The sequence below is a fragment of the Hyaena hyaena genome, unplaced genomic scaffold (genome assembly GCF_003009895.1).
Source record: "Hyaena hyaena isolate Hyena2069 unplaced genomic scaffold, ASM300989v1 scaffold_231, whole genome shotgun sequence".
In the NCBI taxonomy this organism is placed as follows: domain Eukaryota; kingdom Metazoa; phylum Chordata; class Mammalia; order Carnivora; family Hyaenidae; genus Hyaena; species Hyaena hyaena.
Window position 1 is genome coordinate 1,486,081 of NW_024080862.1, and position 25,945 is coordinate 1,512,025.

At 38.7% G+C, this 25,945-nt stretch overlaps 1 protein-coding gene across 3 annotated transcripts in view; it reads right to left on the reverse strand.

Moving 5' to 3' along the window:
• The window catches only part of SFMBT1 (Scm like with four mbt domains 1), a 128,234-nt gene that overhangs the window by 38,839 nt on the left and 63,450 nt on the right, over window positions 1-25,945 (reverse strand). For all 3 annotated transcript variants that reach the window (XM_039243694.1, XM_039243692.1, XM_039243693.1), the window contains exons 2-3: window positions 18,028-18,182; window positions 7,202-7,296 (exon numbers count right to left, since the gene is read on the reverse strand). In XM_039243694.1, the coding sequence (XP_039099625.1) occupies window positions 7,202-7,296; window positions 18,028-18,055 (123 nt within the window). In that variant the 5' untranslated portion in view covers window positions 18,056-18,182. The remainder of the gene's footprint in view (window positions 1-7,201; window positions 7,297-18,027; window positions 18,183-25,945) is intronic.

Genomic DNA, 25,945 nt, shown 5'->3' on the forward strand with positions numbered 1-25,945 from the left:
ACATCAATTGTATCAACACCTTTGATATCATACAACAAGAAAAGCACAATATTATTTCTATGAATTCTTCTCAAATCTGCATAAACTCAAGTTAATTATGAGTTATCTAAATTGAGGAATATTCTATAAGATAACTGATACATTATATGCTCTTCAAAATGCCTAGGCCATGAAAGATAAAGAAGGAATGAGGAACTAGTAAACACCAGGGGAGACCATGCAGACCTGACAAAGAAATGCAACCCAGCAATCACAAACACCGGGCAGTGAGGGGAGTCCTGGAAAGACAGCCAGGGAGGGAAAGTCCTACTTCCTGTACAAAAACCCCTGCCCTTTCCATCAACTGCCCTGGTGCACTCCTCACTGTATCAGTAGAATTATGCAGTATGAATGTTGTTCTGTGTGGGCTTTTCTCCAGCCCAACACTGCTTATGGATTCATTCATGTTACGTTTAACAATCTATTTCTTTTCACTGGTGTATTACTATTCCATTATACAAATATGCCACAATGTATCCATTCTAATGCTACAAATAGGAGACACTGTGAAAAGTTTGCAGCTTTCAAAGACCATAATTAATAGTGTCATGACAACACAAATATTTTTGTGTCTCTGGTGTATATATACATGGAATGCAATAACAGATACGGCCAAACCATTTCCAAAGTGGTTGCACCAGTTTACTCTCCCAGTAATATAAAAAATCCTTTTGCTCCAACACTCTAGCTAACATTTGTCTGTTTTCAGTCCTTTTCATTTTAACCATTTTGGAAGGTGTGTTATGTATCTCATTGTGAGTTGATTTTTTCTTAATGTTTATTTATTTATTTTCAGAGAGAGAGAGAGAGCAGAGAGAGGAGAGAGAGAACCCTAAGCAAGCTCCTTGCTGTCAGCACAGCGCCCGACCCAGAGCTCAATCTCACCATTGTAAGATCAAGACCTGAGCCAAAATCAAGAGTGGGACGCTTAACCAATGGAGCCACCTTGGTGCCCCTCTCACTGGGATTTTAATTTGGATTCTTTCATTATTAAGAAGATGGAAACCTTTAATATTTATTAGCCATTTACATTTCTCTTTTGGGAAATGGCTAAGATTCTTGCGTATTTTGGGTCAAGTCTATATTTTGGATATCAGGTCTTTGTCAGTTACTTATGTTGTAAATATCACCTCACTTCCTTGATGGTTTTGATTGATGAACGGAAGTTCTTAATTTTAATGTACTCTGATTTATCAATGTTTTTCCTTTAAAACGTTAGTGCTTGGGGCGCCTGGGTGGCTTAGTCGGTTAAGCGTCCGACTTTCACTTAGGTCATGATCTCGCGGTTCGTGGGTTCGAGCCCCGCGTCGGGCTCTGTGCTGACTGCCAGCTCAGAGCCTGGAGCCTGTTTCAGCCTGTGACTCCCTCTCTCTCTGACCCTCCCCTGCTCACGCTGTCTCTCTCTCTCCTAAAAATAAATAAAACATTAAAAAAAAAATTTAAAAAAAATAAAATAAAAAAAAATAAAAAGTTAGTGCTTTTTCCTTTTTTTTAAAACAAAATTTCCCTATCCCTAGAAGTCATAAAGATGCATTATTTTTCATAAGTCTTTCATATTTAGAACTAATATCCACTTTGAATTACTCTCCATGTATGGTATTAGGTAGAAGTCAGGTTTTATTTGTTTGAAGATGCATATACAACTGACCTTCCCCCCCACACTGGAAATTGCCACCTTTGTTATAAGTCAAGGGTCCCCACAAAAGTGGATCTGTTTCTGATTTGTTTTTCCTTAGGGTAGCACTACAGTGCCTTAATTAAGCTTGAAATCTAGTACAGCAAGTCTTCTTGTTTTGTCTTATTCTTTAGCTGTATCTGGTTATCCTGGCTCCTTTATATTTCCACATGAACTTTAGAATCAGACTGTCAATTTCTATCTAAATTTTCTTTTGGTATTTGACATGGGTTGCAGTAACTCTATAGATCTATTTGGGAGAACTGTCATCTTTACAATACTGAGTCTTCCATTACATAAACAAGGCATATTCCTTTAACTTATATCAATAATGGGTTTTTTTTTAATGTTTTATTTATTTCTAGGAGGGAGGGAGGGAGGGAGAGAGAGAGAGAGAGAGAGAGAGAGAGCGCGCGCAGGGGAGGGTCAGAGAGAGAGGGAGTCACAGACCGAAACAGGCTCCAGGCTCTGAGCTGGCAGTCAGCACAGAGCCCGATGCAGGCCTCGCACCCACGAACCGCGAGATCATGACCTAAGCGAAAGTTGGACGCTTAACCGACTAAGCCACCCAGGCGCCCCAACTTATATCAATAATGGTTTGAAGTTACTTCACAGGTTTTTGTTACGTTTATTCTTAGTCATTTGATGTTTTTATGTTATTGTAAATTACACCTTTCAGTTCCACTTTTCATTGTTGCTAGTATATAGAAATAAAATAAATTTTTATGTTACCCTGTACCTAATAATCTTGCTAAAGTTACTCATTAATTCTATATCTGTAAATTATTTTATTCATCTTTATATAATGACATTTTTCCTTCCTTCCCAATCCTTACACATTTTAACTGTTTTTCTTACCTTCTTGTATTAGCAAGACCTCTAAAACAGTATCAAACAGAAGTCAGGTTAGCCAACATTTTTTCCCCCTGAAATCTGTTCGTTCGTTCGTTCGTTCGTCCGTCCTTCTTTCTCTTTCTTTCTTTCTCTCTCTCTCTCCTTCCTTCCTTCCTTCCTTTCTTCTTTACAATAGTTTATTGTCAAATTAGTTTCCACATAACACCCAGTGGTCATCCCCACAAGTGTCCTCCTCCATGCCCACCCCCCCTCCCCCCCACATCTATCAGTCCTCAGTTTTTGTCAGCATTCAAGAGTCTCTCATGGTTTACCTCTCTCCCTTTCCCCCACCATTTCCGCCCTTCTTCTCCCCCTTGTTACTCCGTCAAGTTCCTCCTAATCCTCCTATACGTGCAAACATATGATATTTGTCCTTCTCTGCCTGACTTATTTCGCTCAGCATAACACCCTCAAGGTCCACCCATGTTGCTACACAAGGCCAGATTTCATGGTTTCTCATTGCCATGTAGTATTCCATGGTATAGATAAACCACATCTTCTTGATCCATTCGTCCATGGATGGACACTTAGGCTCTTTCCATGTTTTAGCTATTGTGGAGAGTGCTGCTATGAACATTGGGGTACATGTGCTCCTATGCATCAGCATTTCTGTATCCCTTGGGTAAATTCCTAGCAGTGCTATTGCTGGGTCATAGGGGAGTTCTATTGTTAGTTTCCTGAGGAACCTCCACACTGTTTTCCAGAGGGGCTGTACCAGTTTACATTCCCACCAGTGTAGGAGGGTGCCCGTTTCTCCACATCCTTGCCAGCATCTAGAGTTCTCTGATTTGCTCATTTTAGCCACTCTGACCGGCGTGAGGTGGTATCTCAGTGTGGTTTTGATTTGTATTTCCCTGATGAGGAGGGATGCTGAGCATCGTTTCATGTGTCCGTTAGGTTAGCCAACATTTTTATCTTGTTCCATATATAAAGTATACATCATATTACTATTAATAAAGTCTGCTGTAGATTTTTTATAGATATCCTTTAGCAAATTAAAGAAATTCTCATCTATAGTTTGCTAAGAGTTTTTATCATGAGTGGGTATGGAATTTTACCAATTGTTTTTCTCTCTATATTGAGGTGATAATGTGTTTTTCTCTTTTATTCTACTACTAGAGTGAATTATGCTCTTCAAATGTATCTTCCTCACTTTCTCTCCTTTCTCCTGAGATTCCAACTACACATGCATTAGACTTTTTTTATACTGTCCACAGCTGTTGGACGTTCTGATCTGTTTTCTTCTCCCACTCTTTTTTTCCTCTTTGCACTTCAGTTTGGGCCATTTATATTGACTTATTTTCAAGTATACTGACTCTTTTTCATCTGTGTGAGGATGACCAATGAGGTTGTCAAAGGCATTCAACATCTCTTATTACCATGTCTTTCATTCCTACGATTTCCACTTGACTGTGTGTCTAACAGTGTCCATCACTGTTTTTTTTTTTTTAAGTTTATTTACTTTCAGAGAGAGAGAGTGCATGAGTAGCAAAGGGGTGGAGAGAGAGGGAGAGAAAGAATCCCAAGCAGGCTCTGTGCTCTCAGCACAGAGTCTGATGCAGGGTTTGGTCTCATGAACCATGAGATCCTGACCTGAGCCAAAATCAAGAGTCAGATGCTTAACCAACTGAGCCACCCAGGCACCCCTGACTTTTCTTTTCTGTTCACACATGTTGTCCACCTATTCTGCTAGAGCCTTTAACCTATTACTCATAGTTATTTAAAATTCTCTGGCTGTTCCAGTATCTGGGCCTTATGAGTCTGGTTCTGTTGAATGCTTTGTCTATTGACAGTTTGCTGTTTTTCTCTTGCTTCTTCGTGTGTCCCATAATTTTTCACTGAAAGCCAGACATCCTGTACATAGTAACTGAGGTTGAGGCAAATAGTATGTATGCCTGGACATGGGCATGTTTCTTTTTAGGCCATAAATTTGAGGGACAAGGTTAAGTCAATGTAGTGAGGAGTGCAACTGGGTTTGGGTTCTGTTGTGTGATTATACATAGTACACCAGAGGCTCCAAACTACATTAGCATTTTCTATTGAGGGTATAGGCTCATTTGCCAGAGGGCTTTTTCCCCCTCAATATTTGCTGCTCCACCCTGAGATTTACGTCTTCTCTTTGTGACTGCATCTCAGAGACCATCTATCTCCACACTCTTGCTTCTCCCTTACAAACAGACCTCTGTTACCCAACATTTTCTAACTCAGTGGTTAAAGACAAGCAGGAAGGGGCACTCTCTGAGATTCAGCCTCAGTCTCAGGTTCTGTGTCCTGAGTGCAAAGTTCTCAGTGATCTTACCCCTCTCCCAACTGTAGGGGGCCTTTAATGCTCTAGCATGTATTCCTACCCCTCTCCAGGGACAGAGGGCTTTTATTTCTTCTGTTCTATCCCCAGGATGCAATGGACCTTCACCTGCACCCGGGGGGGGGGGGGGGGGGGGGGGGCGGTTAAAAGGTTTGCATTCCTTCCCCTAGCAGCTTAAAGCTTTTGTTCTAGAAGACTCAGGTAAAGCTTACTGTCTTTTCCATAGTTTGTGCTGTTTCCTTCACCAGACATGTACTATGAGGAAAACTTTTTACTATCATAAAACTGCCCTCCTTGCAAATGTGGTTTACTTCTAATTCTTCTTCAGCCCCGCCTTCCCTCCCTTCTTCATTCCAAACTGGGTACTATAAAACTTGCCAGCGGCTCACACATGCTGGAGATCTGAGTTCCAGCAGCTTTGGCTGTGACTGGCTAGCTACAGGCACTCCTCATCATCTTCATATACCTGTGCTTGGTTTTCTCCGTATGTGGCAGTCCTTCACCATATACTGATTAAAGCTTACAAATATTTTCTACATTTGATGATCAGAAAGTATACATCTATTTTTCATTCTCCTTGCTGCTCTGACATTCAAAGAGGAGAGGTGGAACCTATCTCTTTAAAATGACATTTCTGGGGGCAATTGGGTGGCTCAGTTGGTTAACTGTCAACTTTGGCTCTGGTCATGACCTCATGCTTCATGAGTTCGAGCTCTGTATCAGGCTCTGCACTTCTGGAGCAGAGCTTGCTTGGGATTTTCTGTCTCTCCCTCCATCTCTCTGCCCCTTCCCCATTTGCGCTCTTTCTCTCAAAATAAATGAATAAACTTTTAAAAAAAATGTTAAAGTGACATTTTTTAGATCCAGGATTTTGGTCAGGAAATGTATCCCCCATTTTCATTTTAGTATAAATAAATAAGTGTGTATAAATACCCATCAGATTAGTAACAACACTAAAAACAAGAATCTAAAGGTACTGATCATGAATAGATTTCCCATGTTAAGAAAATACTTAGTCAATGGAATATAAAATGAAATCCTTACTTAAACAATGTAGTTCTCACCACTTCAATTTAAGAAAGGCCTAAGTGAACTAAAAAACAGATAGGTCAACTATTATGACTGAGTTTTTACACAAACTGAAAATAGCAAGACTCTTTGGCATATATAACACTTGTAAGAACACAGTTTAACCTCACAAAATTCTGAGTGAGCATTTGTGTCTTCCCAAATCCTAGAACAAAGAAACCATGGCCTGCTGAACACTGCTATGGACTGAACTATGTCTCCCCAAAATTCGTATGTTCAAATCCTAACTCCCAATGTGACTGTATTTAAAGACAGCACCTTTATGGAGGTAGTAAAGGGTAAATGAGGCCCTAAGCATGGAGCCCTGATTCAAGATTAGCATCCTCATGAGAAGAAACACCAGAGAGTTGACTCACTCTCTGCCCTATGAGGACACAGTGACGAGGCTGTCAGCAAACCAGGAGGAGAGCCCTCACCAGGGCCTAACCCTGCTGGCAGCCTGAACTCAGACTTCTAGTCTCCAGAACTGTGAGAAAATAAACTTCTGTTGTTCAAACCTCCCAGACTATGGCAGCCTGAATAGACTAAGACAAACGTGAAATCAATAGATCAATAATTCTGTTTGAACCTTTTGAAAAGGTTCAAAAACTAGGTCTGAATATAAATTATTAATAAAATTTGGACTATTTTCTTACATTCTAAAGGCGTCATATAGGGCAAATATGTAGCCAATGGATTAAGCATTAAACTGAGCTATTAGGACATAAACTATACTGCCCCAGCCACGAATATGGCCTACTGATGATATTATGTTTCTGCTCAACATGAGAGAACATAATGACTTTACTTGAATGACTTTCAATGTGCAAACCAACAGTCATAAAACAAAGTATAAGAAAATAAACCATTTTCTTCAATTTATGAGGTTTTTAAAAACAGAAATAAAGGAATATTCATGACTAGTGAAAAAGTCTTGCATCGAGTGGCAGAAAATACACAAAACCAAAAAAGACTTTAAAAAAACTCTAGATCTCAGAGTTGTCAGTTCGAGCCCCAAGGTGGGTGTAGAGTTTACTTAAAAATAAAATCTTTGTGTCCAGTTTTTTTTTAAACAAAGGTGGCAGAAGGAGAGAAAAGGAAAAAGCACTCAAATCCTTTCAAGTGTCCCAACTTAAAATAACTCTAAACCCTCTAATGATGGTACTGTTAAGTCAAAGGAACAACATGTAGTCAGTAAAACAAATACAGGTACTGCTTACATGTTTAAAAGATCCATAGGGTACTGCAGCGGACCCTGTCTCTTCTAGATAATCTTCCCAGCTTAATTCCACTTCTTCCACACCAGATCCAGCATCTGGAATTAAAATCAGAACAAAAGAAAACAGGTGGGGCCTAATTAAAGAAAACCCAAAGCATAAAAAGTAAACTTAGTAACCCTAACTTACACACTTTAATTCACATCAAATTAATTGATTTGATTTTACACACAAAATAATCATCTGTTTAGTTTTTAATTTTTAACATCTATTTTTGAGACATACACACACACACACACACACACACACACACGAAGTGCATGCGGGGGAGGGGCAGAAAGAGAGGGAGACACAGAATCTTAAGCAGGCTCCAGGCTCTGAGCTGTCAGCACAGAGTCTGGCACAGGGCTCCAACTCATGAACTGTGAAATCATGATCTGAGCTGAAATCTGATGCTCAACCAACGGAGCCACCCAAGTGCCCCTCACATGTTTGTTTTAAATGGCAGGTTCCCTTTGTGCACTGATGATCAATGAATCTCAACAACATGGAAGTGTGACATGCTGTCTCCTGGGATCCATCAGGGAGACACCCAAATGGGCCACATTAAAGCTGGTGAGAGTGTAACTATAACAATCACTTTGGACTATAACTTAGTATCTAATGCCAACTACTCGAGATACTTAATAGGCATTTCTCTTTATTTTAAATGTTTATTTATATTTGAGAGAGAGACACAATGCGTGAGGGGGGAGGGGCAGAGAGTGGTCAAGACAGAATCTGAAGCAGGCTCCAGGCTCTGAGCTGTCAGCACAGAGCCTGACACAGGGCTCTAGCTCAGAAGCTGTGAGATGATCTGAGCCAAAGTCAGACGCTTAACTAAGCCACCAAGGTGCCTTAAAAGACATCTCAAACTTAAATTTTCAACCTGATTCTTCCTTACTACTTTCCAACTGAGTAAAAGATACCACCAGTCCATATTTTTGCTCAATCCAAAAATGTATGGTTATCCTTGTTTTCCAACCTTTCATATCTACAGATATATCAAAACCATCAGAAAACTCTGTAGGTATCAACTTTAATATACATTCCAAATCTAATCACTTCCTACCATTTTTATTGCTCCCTCTCTAGCCCAAGACCTAACCACTATATCCTTTCACCTTTTAATCAAAATTATAATGAAATCTAAACTCTTTGGAAGACTGTGAAGGCCCAACCTGGTCTGAGCCCTAGCTATCTTCCCTGTCACCTCATCCCCAAGCAGCCTCTTGTGTGTTCACTGCACTCAAGTGACCCTGGGATTCTTACTATTCTTCTCTAAACATGTTCTTTCCTCATTGATTTCCTCAGCTCAAAGACTCCTTCCCCAGTGTCATTCACAGCTTCATTTCACTTAAGCCTCTCCTCAAATGTCCTCTTTCCAGAAAGGCCTCCCATCGCTACTTCTCTACAGCAGAAACCCCAGACTCTGCTTCCATTATCTCACAGGCATTCAGCACTACTGGACAGTATTCCATACACCTTTTTATCCTCCCCATGAGAAAAGAGATCTACCAAGACAGGACTTTGTTCTGGTCACTCCTATATCGCTGTCACGGCAGACTCAATAAATTTTTGTTGAGTGAGCAAAGATTCAAATATTCAAAATCCAAATCCCAATTTACATAAACTCTCTAAGAGCAGGGTGTTGTTTGCTGATGTATCCCCACTGCCCAAAACAATGTGGGGCACCAGCAAGTTCACAATAAACAGCTCCTGAATGAATACACCCTAGGAAACCCCTTGTGTCTCACACACACTAGGAGGCAAGTACAAGGAAGCTCACCATAGCACTGTTTGTGACAGCAACATACCAGAGGAACTGGTAGGAGAAGAGATAAATTATGGCAATTCTACAATGGAATAGTACTATGTCACCGTTGAAATGAATGAACTAGTGTTGACATAGATAAATCTCAAAAAAAAAAAAAAACAAAATACCCCACATCAAAAAAACCAGCAAGTGCAGAATGAAAAGCACAAGATACAGTGTAGGCTTCAAAGCAAACTTTGCAGTATAAATGTTTATAAATGCATGCATATTAATAAGAGTATAAAAACAACAAAGGTGGGAAGGATATATATCAACAGTGCTACCTTCAGCGATGGAGAGGTGAAAACAGGAATGGAAGTTCAAAAGAGGCTTAAACTCTATTAGGCTTTATTTCTTTAAAAAAATGGAAACAACACATAAAAACATGTTCAATATCATTAGGGAAATGCAAGTCAAAACCGCAATGAGATACCACCTCATACACACTAGAATGACTATTATCCCAAAAAGCAGAAAATAAGTGTTGCCAAGGATGTGAGAAATTGGAATCTGTGCACTGCTGATCTGCGAATGTAAAATGGTGCAGCCACTGTGGAAAACTACACAGTGGTTCCTCAAACAATTAAAAATACAATCACCCTGTGATCCAATAATTCCACTTCTGGATATACACCCCAAAGAATTGAAAGCAAGAGCTCAAACAGATATTTGTACACAAATGTTCATAGCAGTAATATTCACAATAGCCAAAAGGTGGAAGCAACTCAAGTGTCCATAAACACATGAACAGATAAACAAAATGTGGTGTCTACATACAATGGAATGTTATTCAGCCTTATAAAGGAAGGAAATCCTTGCACATATGACAACATGAATGAACCTGAGGATGTGACGCTGAGTGAAGTCAGCCACTTGTAAAAGGACAGATACCATATGATTCCACTTACATGCAATAGCTAGAGTACTCAAATCCACAGAGACACAGACAGAATGGTGGTTCCCAAGGACTGGGGGAAGAGAGAAATGCGGAGTTATCATTATGTACTAGGTACAGAGTTACAGTTTGAGAAGATGAAAAAGTGGTGACTGGGGCACCTGGGTGACTCAGTCAGTTAAGTGTCCAACTCTGGATTCCCGCTCAGGTCATGATCTCACAGTCTGTGGGTTTGAGTCCCATGTCGGGTTTCACGCTGACAGTGCAGGGCCTGCTTGGAATTCTCTCTCTTCCACTCTCTCAGTTGCTCCCCTGCTCACATGCACACACACACTCTCTTTCTCTCAAAATAAATAAATAAACTTAAAAAAAAAAAAAAGGCTGGAGATCACCACCGTGACACACAACAGTGTGAATGGACTAAATGCCACCAACTGTATACCTAAAAATGATTCACAAGTAAACTCTGTGTTAAGGACTTTTTATAACAGTTTTAAAAATGGAAACAAACGGGGCGCCTGGGTGGCTTAGTCCGTTAAGCGTCCGACTTTCGCTTAGGTCATGATCTCGCAGTTCGTGGGTTCGAGCCCCGCGTCGGGCTCTGTGCTGACTGCCAGCTCAGAGCCTGGAGCCTGTTTCAGTCTGTGACTCCCTCTCTCTCTGACCCTCCCATGCTCACGCTGTCTCTCTCTCTCTCCTAGAAATAAAAATATTAAAAAAAAAAAAAATGGAAACAAATACTGGACAACATTAATTCTTCACAGTAGGCCCTACAGGTCTTTGTTACATTGTCTTCCACTCATGTTTATCCATGATGTTTGTTATCTTGTTTTCCATTTGTTTTTACATGTTTGAAATTTTTCACCAGAAACGTAACAAGCCAACAAAGACTACATGGACAGCATCCCGGAAGCATGGGTCAGTAGAAACTCAATTTCCATTACTAAAACATAACAAGGCTGACTACTCATGGTCCTTAGCCAGGGACCTACTCCCTCAAACAGCATGCTAATTTACAAATAAAAAATAAACAACAAAAGGGGCATCTGGATGGCTCAGAGAGCTGGGTGTCTGACTCCTGATTTCGGGTCAGGTCATGATCTCAGTCTGTAGGTTCGAGTCCCGTGTTGGGCTCTGCACTGATTGCTCAGGGCCCACATAGGATTCTCTCTCCGCTCCCCAGCTCACGTTCTCTCTCTCACAAAATAAACAAACACTAAAAAAATAATAAAAATAATGAATTAAAGAACTAAAACCTCTCATAATTAAAAACCTTAACAAGCCAAGAAGAAACAAACTAATAATCTGATCAAAAAATGAGCAAAATAGGGGCACCTGGCTTGCAACCAGCTGGTTGGAAATAACCGATTCTTGCTATCAGCTCAGGTCATGATCTCACGGTTATGGATTGAGCCCCCTCAGGATTGGTTGGAATTCTCTCTGCCCCTCCCCTGCTTGTGCACACACACGCACTCTCTCTTAAAATTAATAATTTATTTATCTCAAAATAAATAATTTTTCTTTAAAAAAAGAAAAATGAGCAAAATACATGAAAAGAAATGCCAGGTGATCCTTAAACATGGAAAGCTGTGCAAATTTACAGCTTTTTAAAAGAAATGCAAATTAAAACTACACTGATGTATCAGATTGGAAAAAAAATGCCAAAGTTTGACAACATACTCTTCTCTACAATGAGGCTGTAGTTAAGCAGGTAAAGCATAAGGACACAACCCTAGTGAAAGAGAACTTGGCAATATCTAGCAAAATACATATGTATTTACCTTTTGATCCAACAACCACACTTCTAGGAATCTAACCCAAAGATATGTTAGCAAAAATACAAAAAGACATATGTGCAAAGCTATTCATTACAGTCCTATTTGTAATACCAAGACTGGGATCAACCCAAATGTCCACCAGCAGGGAACTGGCTGAATTAAATATGGTAGATACATCTATACAGTTGGAAAAAGGAATGAGAAAGATTACCACATACTGATGTGGAATAATATCTAGTATAGAAGAGATATGAATATGAATATATATGTACATACACACATACTTGTTTATAATTTTAAAATGAGTAATAAAGTAATAAAACCAGCTGTGTATACAAAGAATAAGAAGGATGAATAGTATCAGAATGCATTATATGTAACTATGTAGATATTTTTATAATTTAGAAACATATTTACATCAAAAGAAAAAAATTCTAGGGACACCTGGGTGGCTCAGTCAGTTAGACATCTGAGTCTGGATTTTCGCTCAGGTCATGATTTCATGGTTCATGGAATCAAGCCCTCCACTAGGTTCCACACTTACAGTATGGAGCCTCCTTGGAGTTCTCTCTCATCCTCTCTGCAACCTTCCCTGCTCACACATTCTTTCTCTCTCAAAATAAATAAACATTAAAAAAAGAAAAAAGAAAAAAATTCCAAATGAAAATGAACTGAAACAAATATGTCTAACTGTTGGTGGCAAAACCACAAGGAAAACAGGATTACTTTACATCATATTAAAATACAGCATTTGACTGCAAACCCCAGGGGAATATATTTAAAGGCAAAAACCATAAAGAAACTTTAAACCTCACGTTGTTATCTTACTAATACTTGGAATACTGGTACTGTTGAAAAAAATATAGAAATATTATAGGGCAGGGATGCCTGGGTGGCTCAGTTGGTTAAGTGTCAGACTCTTGATTTCAGCTCAGGTCCTGTTCTTGAGGTTCATGAAATGGAGCCCTGCATGGGGCTCTGCACTAACGGTGTAAAGTGTGCTTGGGATTCTCTTTCTCCCCCCACCTCTGCCTCTCCCCCTGCACACATGCACATGTACGCACACACACACACACACACTCTCTCTCTCTCAAAATAAATAAATAAACATTTTAAAAAACAATAAAAAATATGGTAGGGTAAAAATAAGTGATGATATTAACATCATTATGAAGCACATTTCCAAAAGAAAATAGATGCAAGCATAAAATCAAAGAAGTAACTTTCGATTAGTGTAATTTTATATTAAAATTGTAAATATAGGGGGTGCCTGGGTGGCTCAGTCGGTTGAGCACTCAACTTTGGCTCAAGTCATGATCTCACAGTTAGTGGATTCAAGCCCTGTGTCAGGCTCTGAGCTGTTGGCACAGAGCCTGGAGCCTGCTTCAGATTCTGTGTCTCCCTCTCTCTCTGCCTCTCCCCCACTTGCACTCTGTCTCTCTCAAAAATAAAGAAACTCATTAAAATTTTTTTAATAAAAAAATAAAATTGTAAATATAGGAGTGCCTGGGTGGCTTAGTCAAGCATCAGACTCTTGATTTCAGCTCAGATCATGATCCCGTGGTTCACTGAGTTCGAGCCCCACATCTGGCTCTGTGCTGATGGTGCAGAGCCTGCTTGGGATTCTCTCTCTCTCCCTCTCTCTCTACCCCTCCTTTACTCATGTTGACTCTTTCTCAAAAAATAAACATTAAATAAATTAAAAAATAAATAAAATTATAATTATAAAATGAAGCCACCTTTTCTAAAGATGTGTAGTTTCTAGCTATGTCTATGGATATGGCTTATAAGAAATGATAACCTAGTATCACTGGGCACCTCAGCACCCAGACCATGATCTCTAAATATCATATCCACTGTCCAAAAGAAAAAATAGTTCCCCAGAGAAATGGCAGATTGTAAGCCTGGGGTAGAAAATTTTCAAGAAGTACCTGGAAATCTACACCAGAAAGCAAGAACTAGAATTATCACAGATACATGACATCATATCAAAAGAACACAGGAAATAATCTGAAAGAACTCACATTGCTCTAGAATGGGCAGTTTGATCATCAAATGAATGATGACAGCAATAGAATCAAACTCATCAAATTTGTCTGTGTGTGCGTGCACGTGCACAGGCATGAAGCATGCATGTGTGCTTTAAATGCATGAATTAACAATAACATTTAAGGGGCACGTGGGTGGCTCAGTCAGTTGAGCGTCCAACTTCGGCTCAGGTCAAGATCTCACAGTCCATGGGTTTGAGCTCCATGTCGGGCTCTGTAATGACAGCTCAGAGCCTGGAGCCTGCTTCAGGATTCTGTGTCTGCCTCTCTCTCTCTGCCCCTTCCCCACTCACTCTCTTTCTCCCTCAAAATAAAATAAAGACCAAAAACTTTTTTTAAAAAATAACATTTAAAAAAGATAAATTAAAAAAAAAATAAATAAAACAAGATAAATCAACTTTCTAAATGGCACAGTGAGTACCTCAGTGAACCTACTCTCCCACAAAAATATCAAAATTACTGACTCAACAATGACAATCAACCATTTCAAAGTTGTAAATTAACTGAAGACACACAACAAACTGAAAGTAACTATTCAAGACAAGTTACTGGACCTGGTTAGAAGAGGAGGGTTGTGGCTTTTTAAACCAGGGCTATTCCCATTCCTCATCCCTCCTCAGCTCAGAACTGAATATACTAACCACAAGAAAACTCCATGGTAAACTCATTAGCCGAATAAGGAGGAGAGAGGAAAGAACAATTAAAATTAAAAACAGAGCAATCTAAACAACAGAAAGTAAACCCTGAAAAAAATGACGAGAGTGTCAAGGAGCTGTAGAATAGCAACAAAATAAATCTAACACTCGTGCCAGCAGCGTACCAGAAAAAGAGAAAGAGGACAGTGCTGAAAAAGTGTTTGAAGAAATAATGGCTGAAAATTTTTTAATTTTGGCAAAAAATTTTTCAATAAACCTATAGATTCAAGAAACTAAGAAAACTTCAAACAAGATAAACCCAAGGAAATATGTGCAAAGATACACCAAGAGTCAAACTTCTGAAAACTAAAGACAAAAAAATCTTGAAAGCAGCAAGAGAAACAATACCTCTCTTAAGATGAATGGGGGAGAGGGGATTCCAATGACAGCAGATTTCTCAGAAACCATGGAGGCCAGAATGCACAGTACTTTTCAAGAGATGAAAAAAAGGCTGTTCTACCCAAAATTCTATTTCCAGCAAAAATATCCTTCAGTGATGAACAGCGAAATCAAGACACTGTCATAGGAAGGTAAAATATTTTTCACCAGCAGATCAACTGTTAAGAAAAAAAAATGGCTTAAGAAAATTCTATAAAAAGAAAATAGAATGACAAAAGAAGGAATCTTGGAAAATCAGGAATAAGGGACAACTTCAAGGGTAAAAATATTGGAAAATATAAAACAGTTTCCTTCTCTTCCTGACTTTAAATTATGTCTGACAGTTGAGGTAAAAATTTTAACAGTGCCTGATGTGGCTCTCAAAGTATGCAGAGGAAATATTTAAGACAATTATAAAGGTGAAACAATATAAAAGGAGGCACAGTATCCACACTTTGCTCGAATTCATAAAATGATGACACCAGCAAAGTATGATAAATTATGTATATATAGTGTTATACCTAGAGCAACCCCTAAAAAGCCACACAAAGAGATACATTAAAAAACACAACGTACAAATCAAAATGGAATTCTAAAAAAGTTGAAGTAACCCGTAAGAAGGCAGAGAGAGGACAAAAAACAAAAAAGAAAAAAAACACAATAAACAAAAACAGCAGGCCTGAGTCCTAATAATTACATTAAATGTAAATGGTCTAAATACACCAACATAAGACTAAAACTCTTTTAAATGGGTGTATGTTTTATAGGAAATTTCTAACATAATGACATAGGTAGAAAATGAAAGGATGGAAAAAATATATCATGTAAACATTAATCAAAAGAAAACAGGAATAGGCCAGGGTGCCTGGGTGGCTCAGCCGGTTTAGTGTCCAACTCTTTATTTCAGCTGAGGTTATAATCTTACAGTTCATAAGTCTGAGCCCTGTGTCAGGCTCTACGCTAACAGTGTGGAGCCTACTTGGGATTCTCCCTCTCTCTCCCTCTCTCTCTCTCTCTCTCTCTCTCCCCCCATTCTTGGCCGCTCCCCACTCTATAAATAAATAAAGAAACAAACTAACTAACTTCAAAAGGGGAAGAAAAAAAGAAAACAGAAATAGGTAAATCCATAGAAACAGAAAGTAAGTTAATGGTTGCCAGAGACTGGATAGAATAAGAAATGACTACTAACAGTATCCCTTTGGGTGAGATGAAAGATTCTGGAATTAGCCGTGATGGTCACATAACTTTGTGAATATACTAAAAATCATGAATTGTGTACTCTAAATGGGTATGTGAATTATATCTCAAAAAACAAAAACAGGGGTGCCTCGGTGGTTCAGTTAGTTGATCATCCTACTCTTGATTTTGGCTCAGGTCATGATCCCAGAGTCCTGGGAGGGAGCTCCATGTCAGGCTCTACACTGAATGTGGAGACTGCTTAAGATTCTCTCTTTTCCCCTCTGCCCCTCTCCCCTGCTTGCATTCTCTCTCCCTCAAATTAAAAAAAAATTTTTTAAAACCTCAGTAAAGTTTTTCAAAAACCTCAATAGTAAAAAAAAAAGCAATTATTAATTTAAAAAGCAAAGAAACAACATAATAAATGAGTCAGACATGAAGACACTGTACTAAAGAGGATATAAGGATGACAAACAAGTACATTTTCAACATCACTATCCATTAGGAAAATGCAAATTAAGACCAGAAAGCTGTCATTACACACCTATCAGAATGACCTGAAAAACAGTGACAATACCAAAAGGCAAAAGGGATGTGAGATCTCTCATCCATTGCTGGTAAAAATGTACAGATACTCTGGAAAGTAGTTTGGCCATTTCTTTTTTTTTTTTTTTTTATGTTTTTATTTTATTTTTTGAGAGAGAGACAGAGTGTGAGCGGGTGAGGGGCAGAGAGAGAGAGGGAGACACAGAATCTGAAGCAGGTTCCAGGCTCTGAGCTGTCAGCACAGAGCCCGATGTGGGGCTCGAACCCACTGACTGTGAGATCATGACCTGAGCCAAAGTCAGCCGCTTAACCGACTGAGCCATCCAGGCGCCCTGGCCATTTCTTTATTAAACATATGATCTAGCAATTGTGCTCCTGGGCATTTATCCCAGAAAAGTGAACTCTTACGTACAGGCTTGCTCACAGCAGCTTTATTTGTAATGGCCAAAAACCGGAAGCAAACAAAACATACTACAATAGATGAATAGTTAACCAAACTGTAGTAAGTGGAATATTGCTGAGCAATAAAAGAGAACAAATTCCTAATACACATAAGAATTTGGAGAGCTCTCAAGAGCATTATCTTGAGCGAAAAAAGCTAATCTCAAAAAGTCACATACTGGGGAGCCTGGGTGGCTCAGTCAGTTAAGTGTCTGACTTCAGCTCAGGTCATGATCTCATGGTTCGTGAGTTCAAGCCCCGAATCAGGCTCTCTGCAGACAGCACAGAGCCTGCTTTGGATCCCCTGTCCCTCTTTCTCTCTGCCCTGTCCCGGTGCCTGTGCATGCACACACATGCACACGCACACACACACTTTCTCTCTCAAAAACAAACATTAAAAAAAAGTCACATACAATATGATTCTATTCATGTAACATTCTTGAAACGACACAGACATGGAGAACAGATTAACAGCTGCCTGGGGTTAGAGAAGGTTGGAGGAACGTAAGGGGGAGACGTAACTATGAAGGGGTAGTAAAGAAGAGCTCTTTGTGGTGATGGAATAGTTCTGTATCTTGATGGACGTGGTGGTTACAGGAATCTACATGTGATAAAATGACAGAGAACTACATATGCTTTATCCCTATGTCAGTTTCCTGGCTTTTGTATTGTACTATACTTACATGAGATGTAACAAATGGTAAAAACTGGGTGAGGGGTACACAGGACCTGTTAGTACCATCGTTACAACTTCCCATGAATCTATTACTATTTCAAAATAATTCAATATTAACTATCAAAATTTTTTAAAAAATTTAAGATGTCTGTTCATAAAATTTATTTGCTTTTCCAGCAAACATTATGAGTTCTCTGCTAGGTACAGAAAAAGATGACTCACACCTTCAAAGAGCTTTCTGTTCACTGGCAGAAAGACAAGTCAGACAATATAGTACAGGTAAGTAATACAACTCTGCACTACGCACTATAAAAATGATTTCTGCTCAGCAAAACCAATACCTGCATCAAGCTGCTGCTCCCCGTTCATTTCCACAGAACATGGGCTATCTTCTCCCCACACAGAGGACAGGCTTTATGGTTCTGCTATGGTCTGAAAATTACTTGCCAGTCTCAAGCATCTGTTCAATGGGCATCCAAGGGTCCAAATGAAAGTGCTGAAAAATAAAAAAGAACACATCAACAGTCTAAGGCCCCAGTGTGTTTACTCACTCCTAAGACCTGCCACCCCAGTCGGTTAAGAGGGCACATGAAACAGAAACACATTGGCAGAAGAGATGGTATTATAGAAAAAATTGATACCTTCCCTAATTTTGAAGAATGTATGTGTGGGTGTGAATGTACCTGTGTATACGTAGAGATAGCGCTATCAAGATCTTGGTATCTAAAAATTGCAACAAATTAACATTATATGAATCATGACCCTTTAAACTCAGATTATAATGCTTAGCACCATGACTCCTACCCACAAAAACTCTAATTCCTAATGAATGCCTGAGGGAAAAATGGTAGCTTTCAATGTTCTATCTTACCCAATGAATAAGTTCAAGGATATATTACTTTATCTAGTTTTCCATTCCATTTATCGAGAATATTACGCAGAACCAAAACTTATCAACTACCTTAGTCTACAGTTACACTTACCAAGGGAATGCCTCCAAAATGAGCCCTGAACCAATGTATTCTCTTTCTAAAAAACCTTATTGGGATATGATTCACATATCAAAATTTCCCACTTTAAGTGTATAATTCCACAGTTTTTTAGTAAATTTACAGAGTTGTGTAACCACCGCTATATCCAGTTTTAGAATATTTCTATTACCATGAAAAAAACTCCATTCTCACTTCTGTTCAGGCACAGAAAAGTACCTGACCTGCCCAAGGCCCAACAACTAGGAAGCGGCAGAACCAGGTTTCAAACCAAGCAAAATGTCTGTAGTCCATGTCCTCGAACATTATATTTTACCCCCTCTCAACAGGAAGAACTGAGGGTTTCTTTAACTGTGGAAAGGAAATGATCAAATCTGTGTTTTACAAAAGATCACTCTGGACCCAAATAGAGAAACCATAGGGAGTGACAGCAAAGACAACATACAAGCATAAAACTTCCATGTGGCAAAGGACACCATAAATAATGAGGCGCCTGGGTGGCTCAGTAGGTTGAGCATCTGACTCTTGATTTCGGTTCAGGTCATGATCTCAGGGTTGTGGGATCGAGCCCCACATTGGGCTCCATACCAAGTACGGAGCTTGCTTGAGATTCTCTCTCTCGCTCTCTCTCCTCCTGCCCTGATCACTCTCTCTCTAAAATTTAAAAATTGTTTTAAAGAAGATATCATAAATAAAGTTCAAAAGTAAGAGAGTATATTTTAAAAGTTCTCATTACAAGAAAAAAATTTTGTAACTATGTATAGTGATTGAAACTAACTAGACTGAGTTTAGTCATCACTTTGCAATGTATATCAACATCAAATCATTATGTTGTACATCTGAAACTAACAGAATGTTATTTGTCAATTATACTTTACTAAAAATAAATAAATAAATAAGACAAATGAGATGGGTGAAAATATAATGGGCTAATTTCTACATACAAGCTCCTATAATTCAACATCAAAAAAGAAAAATGAGCAAAATATGTAACTAATCCACATTTTAAAAAAAAGAATTAAAGCTTATAAAATGTGCTCAGTCTCATTAGCAGCAATGAAAATAATTTTTAATTATATACTATTTTTTTCACCTTTCGGATTGGTAAAATTTTTAAAACTAAAAAACTTGTTGGCAAGTAAGGTAGATGAATGGGAGAACTTGGGAGTACAGATTTGTACCTCTTTTTTGAAGACAAGTTTAATGAAAACTAACTTGACCTATATAGATTTAAAAGACACAAACTCTCTGAGCAGTAATTCCAGTATTAAGAATCTTTCAGGATGCCTGGGTGGCTCAGGTAGTTAAGTGTCCTACTCTTGATTTGTGCTTAGGTCATGATCTTGTGGTTCTTGAGTTCAAGTCCTGCACTGGGCTCTGTGCTGAGAGTGCAGACCCTGCCTGAGATTCTCTTTCTCCATTTCCCTCTGCCCCTCCCCATCTCTCTCTCTCTCTCTCTCTCTTTCAAAATAAATAAACTTAAAAAAATAAAAGAATCTTTCATACAAAACACATGTGTTGAAGGCTTCATAACCAGTGATGTTTTGCCACAGTATCTTTAACAGTGAGAAACCAGACAACCTATATGTCTACCAAATGGGAATGGGATGGCCACATACACTATGATATACTGATACTAGGATATTGTCTACAATCATTAGAAGAATTTAGGTGGACTCAGAAAAGCACATGGAAATATTGTCTATACTGCTGAGAGGAAAAATCAAGTGAAGGACATTATATTAACTTTTTAAAATCCTGTGTCCATTGTTTACTCGACTACATGACTTTTAACAAATGACTTAACTCATTTGTGCCAAAGGCATCACTTGTAAAAGAAGGAGACTAGTTCTGTACCTACTTCAGAGGGTTGCTATAAGGATAAGTAAGGCAATCCATGAAAAGCACTCAGCAGAGAGCAATGGCAAATACCAAGCTAATACTAACTGTATACAATATTGCCTGATTCGAGTTCCTATGGCACTTAGTGCATCATCTCTACACAGAACACCCCATTACTACATCATGGGATTGACATGGCAAAGCCAGTGCTATGTAAATATCTGTTGCTTTGAAGGTGTCACCCACTGCTTATGTTCATAAACTCTTGAAATATGCCAGCACATTTCGTGCAAAGAGCCACCTAGTGCAAAATTATAATATATATGGCAATATTGAATATATAACATATTCAAATATATAATAATCAAAAAAGGCAAGAGAAAGTGGAAACCACAAGTCTTATGAAGCTGAAAGATAAGGCTGTGATATTTTTTTCAATTTCACAGCATCACTAAGATTTTAACCAATGAACAATCAGTTCATCATCTTAATAGGATTATGAGAAATTGCTGAAGCTTTTTGCCATAGAACATCTGTTAAATCTCTTTCTTTATTGCTAGTGTGCTTTCTATGCAATGAAGGGGAAAAAAACAGTAAAATATCCAGGAGCTTAGAAAATGGAAATTTAACTCACTTTTCATTTATTTCCTTTTATTTCAGTTATTTCCTATTTGTATTAAATTGTTTTACTGTCTTTGTTTATTTTATCACTGGTTTTGGTGATAATTCCTCTTTTGGTGACCAGAACACATTAGAGTTATGCATTTAAATAAGTTACCATGAACTAACTGATCTGAACCTTGCTAATCTTATTTACAATATTTCAGTGAGGGGCGCCTGGGTGGCTCAGTCAGTTGAGCATCTGACTCTTGATTTCGGCTCAGGTCATGATCTCATGGTTCATGAGGTAGAGTCCTGGCATCAGGCTCTGCACTGACAGCATGAAGCCTTCTTGGGATTCTCTCTCTTCCTTTCTCTGTCCCTCCCTTGCTCACATACATGCTCTCTCTCTCTCTCACTCTCTCTCAAAATAAATAAACATTAAAAAATAGAATATTTCAGTGAAATAGACAGTGCCTAGATATTTACAGAGGGCTCTAATAAGACAAACTGAAGCCAGTACTATCAGTATGAGGCATACTAAAATTTGAAATATTCTAAGAAATATACATAAAAATTTTAAAAAGCAAAGCTAAGGGTAGAAAATAAACTTTGAGGTCAAACACACACACACAAAAACAAAAATGAAAATGAAACCCAGGCAGAATAAAACGAAACTGAATTTACTATTTCATTTTTGAAGATACATCAGTATAAAACCATGCAATAATTCCCTTTTAACACTCTTTTAAAAGACCTAAAAGTCCTACGAACAACAAACAGCTCTCATCTTATTTTAGCTTATACATGCAGCCCACACCCTAAGCCACTACTACCAGGCTTCACATTAATGCACTTTGTTTTGGTTTTTTTTTTTTTAATAGTTTATTGCCAAGTTGGTTTCCATATAACACCCAGCGCTCATCCCCACAAGTGCCCTCCTCCAAGCCCATCATCCCCCTTCCCCTCCCTCCCGACCCCTATCAGCTCTCAGTTTGTTCTCAACATTCAAGAGTCTCTCATGGTTTGCCTCCCTCCCTCTCCCCCACTATTTTCCCCCTTCTTCTCCCCCATGGTCCTCCGTTAAGTTCCTCCTAATCCTCCTATACATGCAAAAATAAGATAAATGTCCTTCTCTGACTGACTTAATTAGCTCAGCATAACACCCTCAAGGTCCATCCATGTTGTTACACATGGCCAGATTTCATTCTTTCTCATTGCCATGTAGTATTCTATCATATAGATAAACCACATCTTCTTGATCCATTCATCCATTGATGGACACTTAGGCTCTTTCCATGTTTTGGCTATTGCTGAGAGTGCTGCTATGAGAGGGTACATGTGCCCCTATGCATCAGCACTCCTGTATCCCTTGGGTAAATTCCTAACAATGCATCCCCAAAGGCAAGGGAATCAAGAGCAAAAATGAACTACTGGGACCTTATCAAGATTAAAGGCTTCTGCACGGCAAAGGAAACAATGCATAAAACTAATAGGCAACCGACAGAATGGGAAAAGACAGTTGAAATGAGATATCAGATAAAGGGCTGGTATCCAAAATCTATAAGGAACTCACCAAACTCCACATCTGAAAAACAAACAATCCAGTGAAGAAATAAGCAGAAGATATGAACAGACACTTCTCCAAAGAGAACATCCAGATGACCAACAGACACATGAAACGATGCTCAGCATCCCTCCTTATCAGGGAAATACAAATCAAAACCACACTGAGATACCACCTCACACTGGTCAGAGTGGCTAAAATGAGCAAATCAGAGAACTCTAGATGCTGGTGAGGATGTGGAGAAACAGGCACCCTCCTACACTGTTGGTGGGAATGTAAACTGGTGCAGTCCCTCTGGAAAACAGTGTGGAGATTCCTCAGAAAATTAACAATAGAACTCCCCTATCACCCAGTAATGCACCTTGTTTTAAAGGCTAAGATTAAACACTGAATAAGAGCATTTATTACATGGAAAAGTTACAATGATGCAAGAGAGATTTCTATAGGATGGATCCTCAGCTAAATGATTTAACAAATCCAACATAAATAACTCTTAAAGCACTTGGGAAGAAGGACAGGAACTCAGTGTGATTCCAGAGATATGTATCCAATATGTATAGTAGCTGCAACAACAACAAGAAAATACTTTAATGAATTCAGTAAGTACTTATGGGATAGTAAAAAGGAAAATTCCCATTGAGATGTTTGAATTTTCACTCCTATCCCTTAGCTTAACAGATAGAAGTCCAGTAATAATTTCAACTATGCTGTTAAATATGGTATATGCAAACAATTCAGCAAATTAGATGCTCCATTTTGGGCATATTTGCAAAGTAAATGCCCTTGACAGCAAATGTTAGTGGTAGAGTCACTGTGGTTTTTTTGTTCCCCAACAGATGTAGATTCCTGCTGGCTTTTTACTCTCTACAATAGTCAATCATCACTCCCTGACCCTGTATACATCTTATCTGACAGGATACCTAAATTAAATGTTTTGCTTCCATCTGTCAAATGTCAATGTAATTTGATTATTAAAGATAGAAATCTTCCACTGTTTCATTAAGTTGTTTATTCCTGTTGTTTTTAACCCACTGTTCCATGTCTAACTAGGGAGATTAAAAACTAATTAAGTCTAAAAAAGTCAATCTTAGCCACTCACATCATCTAAATTAAATCTGACCCTAATTGAACTTTTCCACGATTATGTAAACCCAACACAGGGCATGTCTATCTCAATTGAACAAATCAGTACTAATGAATTTATAAAACCAATAAAACTCCTAAACAAACCTCAGAACTCAAGAATATGCTAATTTTTTAAAGGTGTTCAACGTCACTAATCATGAGAAAAATGCAAATCAAAACCACAATGAGATATCACCTCACACCTGTTAGAACACTATTATCAGAAAGACAAGATAACAAACAGTGGCAAGGATGTGGGAAAAGGGAACCCTTGTGCATTGTTGGTGGGAATGTAAATTGGTGCAGCCACTGTGGAAAACCATATAGGGGTTCCTCAGATAATTACAAATAGAAATAACATATGATGTAGCAATTACCCTTCTGGATATTTATTCAAAGGAAACAAAAACACTCAAAAAGATATCTGTATTCCCATATCCACTGCAGCATTATTTATGATACAGAACACATGGAAGCAACTTACATGTCTACTGATGGATGAATGGATTTTTAAAATGTGTTATACACACACATACACACACACTGGAATATTATTCAGCCATAAAAAAGAAGAAAATCCTACCATTTGCAACATGTATGGACCCTGAGAGCAGTATGCTAAGTGAAATAAGTCAAACAGAGAAAGACAAATGCTGTTTGATCTCAAACATGGAATAAAAATTTAAAAACCCAAACCCAAACTCATACATACAAAGAACAGATTGGTGATTGCCAGACAAAATAGATGAAGGTGGTCAAAAGGCACAAATTTCCAGTTAAAAAATAAGTCCTAAAAATATCAAGTGCACCATGATGACTACCATTAACAACACTGTATTCAAAAGACAGTAAATCTTAAAGACTCTCATCATAAGACAAAAAGCTTGTGTAACTGTATGTGGTGATAAATATTACCAAAATTTACTGTGATCAGCATTTTGCAATATATTCATATATTAAATCATTATGTTGTACACCCTGGACTAATACAACATTATATCTCAATTTAAAAAGTTAAATTATGAGGCAATATTTTAAGTGTGGTTTTGGACTAATGATGAGAAATATTTAAGTAAAATATGGCATAAGCATACAATATAATACTGCATGGCCATTAAAAATTGTGTTAGAGGGGCGCCTGGGTGGCTTAGTCGGTTAAGCGTCCGACTTTCGCTTAGGTCATGATCTCGCGGTTCGTGGGTTCGAGCCCCGCGTCCGGCTCTGTGCTGACTGCCAGCTCAGAGCCTGGAGCCTGTTTCAGTCTGTGACTCCCTCTCTCTCTGACCCTCCCCTGCTCACGCTGTCTCTCTCTCTCTCCTAGAAATAAATAAAACATTAAAAAAAAATTAAAAAAAAAAATTGCGTTAGAGAGGGGGCACTGAGGTGGTTCAGTCGATTAAGCGTCCAACTTCGGCTCAGGTCATAATCTCACAGTTTGTGGGTTGAAGCACCGCATCGGGCTCTGTGCTGACAGCTAGCTCAGAGCCTGGAGCCGGTTTCAAATTCTGTGTCTCCCTCTCTCTGTGACCCTCCCCTGCTCATGCTGTCTCTCTCTCAGAAATAAATTAAAAACATTTAAAAAAATTAAAAGTTGTGTTAGAGAAGGGGCACCTGGGTAGCTCAGTCAGATAAGCATCGGACTGTTGATTTTACTTCAGGTCATGACCTCATGGTTTGTGAGACTGAACCCCACGCTGGGCTTTGTGCTGACAAAGCAGAGCCTCCTTGGGATTCTCACTCCCTCCTTCCTCTCTGTCTCTCTCTCTCAAAATAAATATTTTTTAAAAGTTATGTTAGGGGGGCACCTGGATGGTTCAGTCAGTTAAGCATCTGACTGCAGCTCATGATCTCATGATTCATAGGTTCAAGCTCCGCACTGGGCTCTGGGCTAACAACTCAGAGCCTGGAGCCTGGAGCCTCAGATTCTGTGTCTCCCTCTCTCTCCGCCCCTCCCCTGCTTGCGTTCTGCCTCTGTCTCTCAAAAATGAATAAACATTAAAAAAATTTTGTTTTAAAAGTTGTGTTAGAAAAATGTTTTTCTTTTTAATAAAAATCCCAAAAGGGTATTCTATTTTAAAATGCAAATTTAAAAATGTATTTAAAGGAGAAAATGTACAACCTAGCTACATTTTTGTA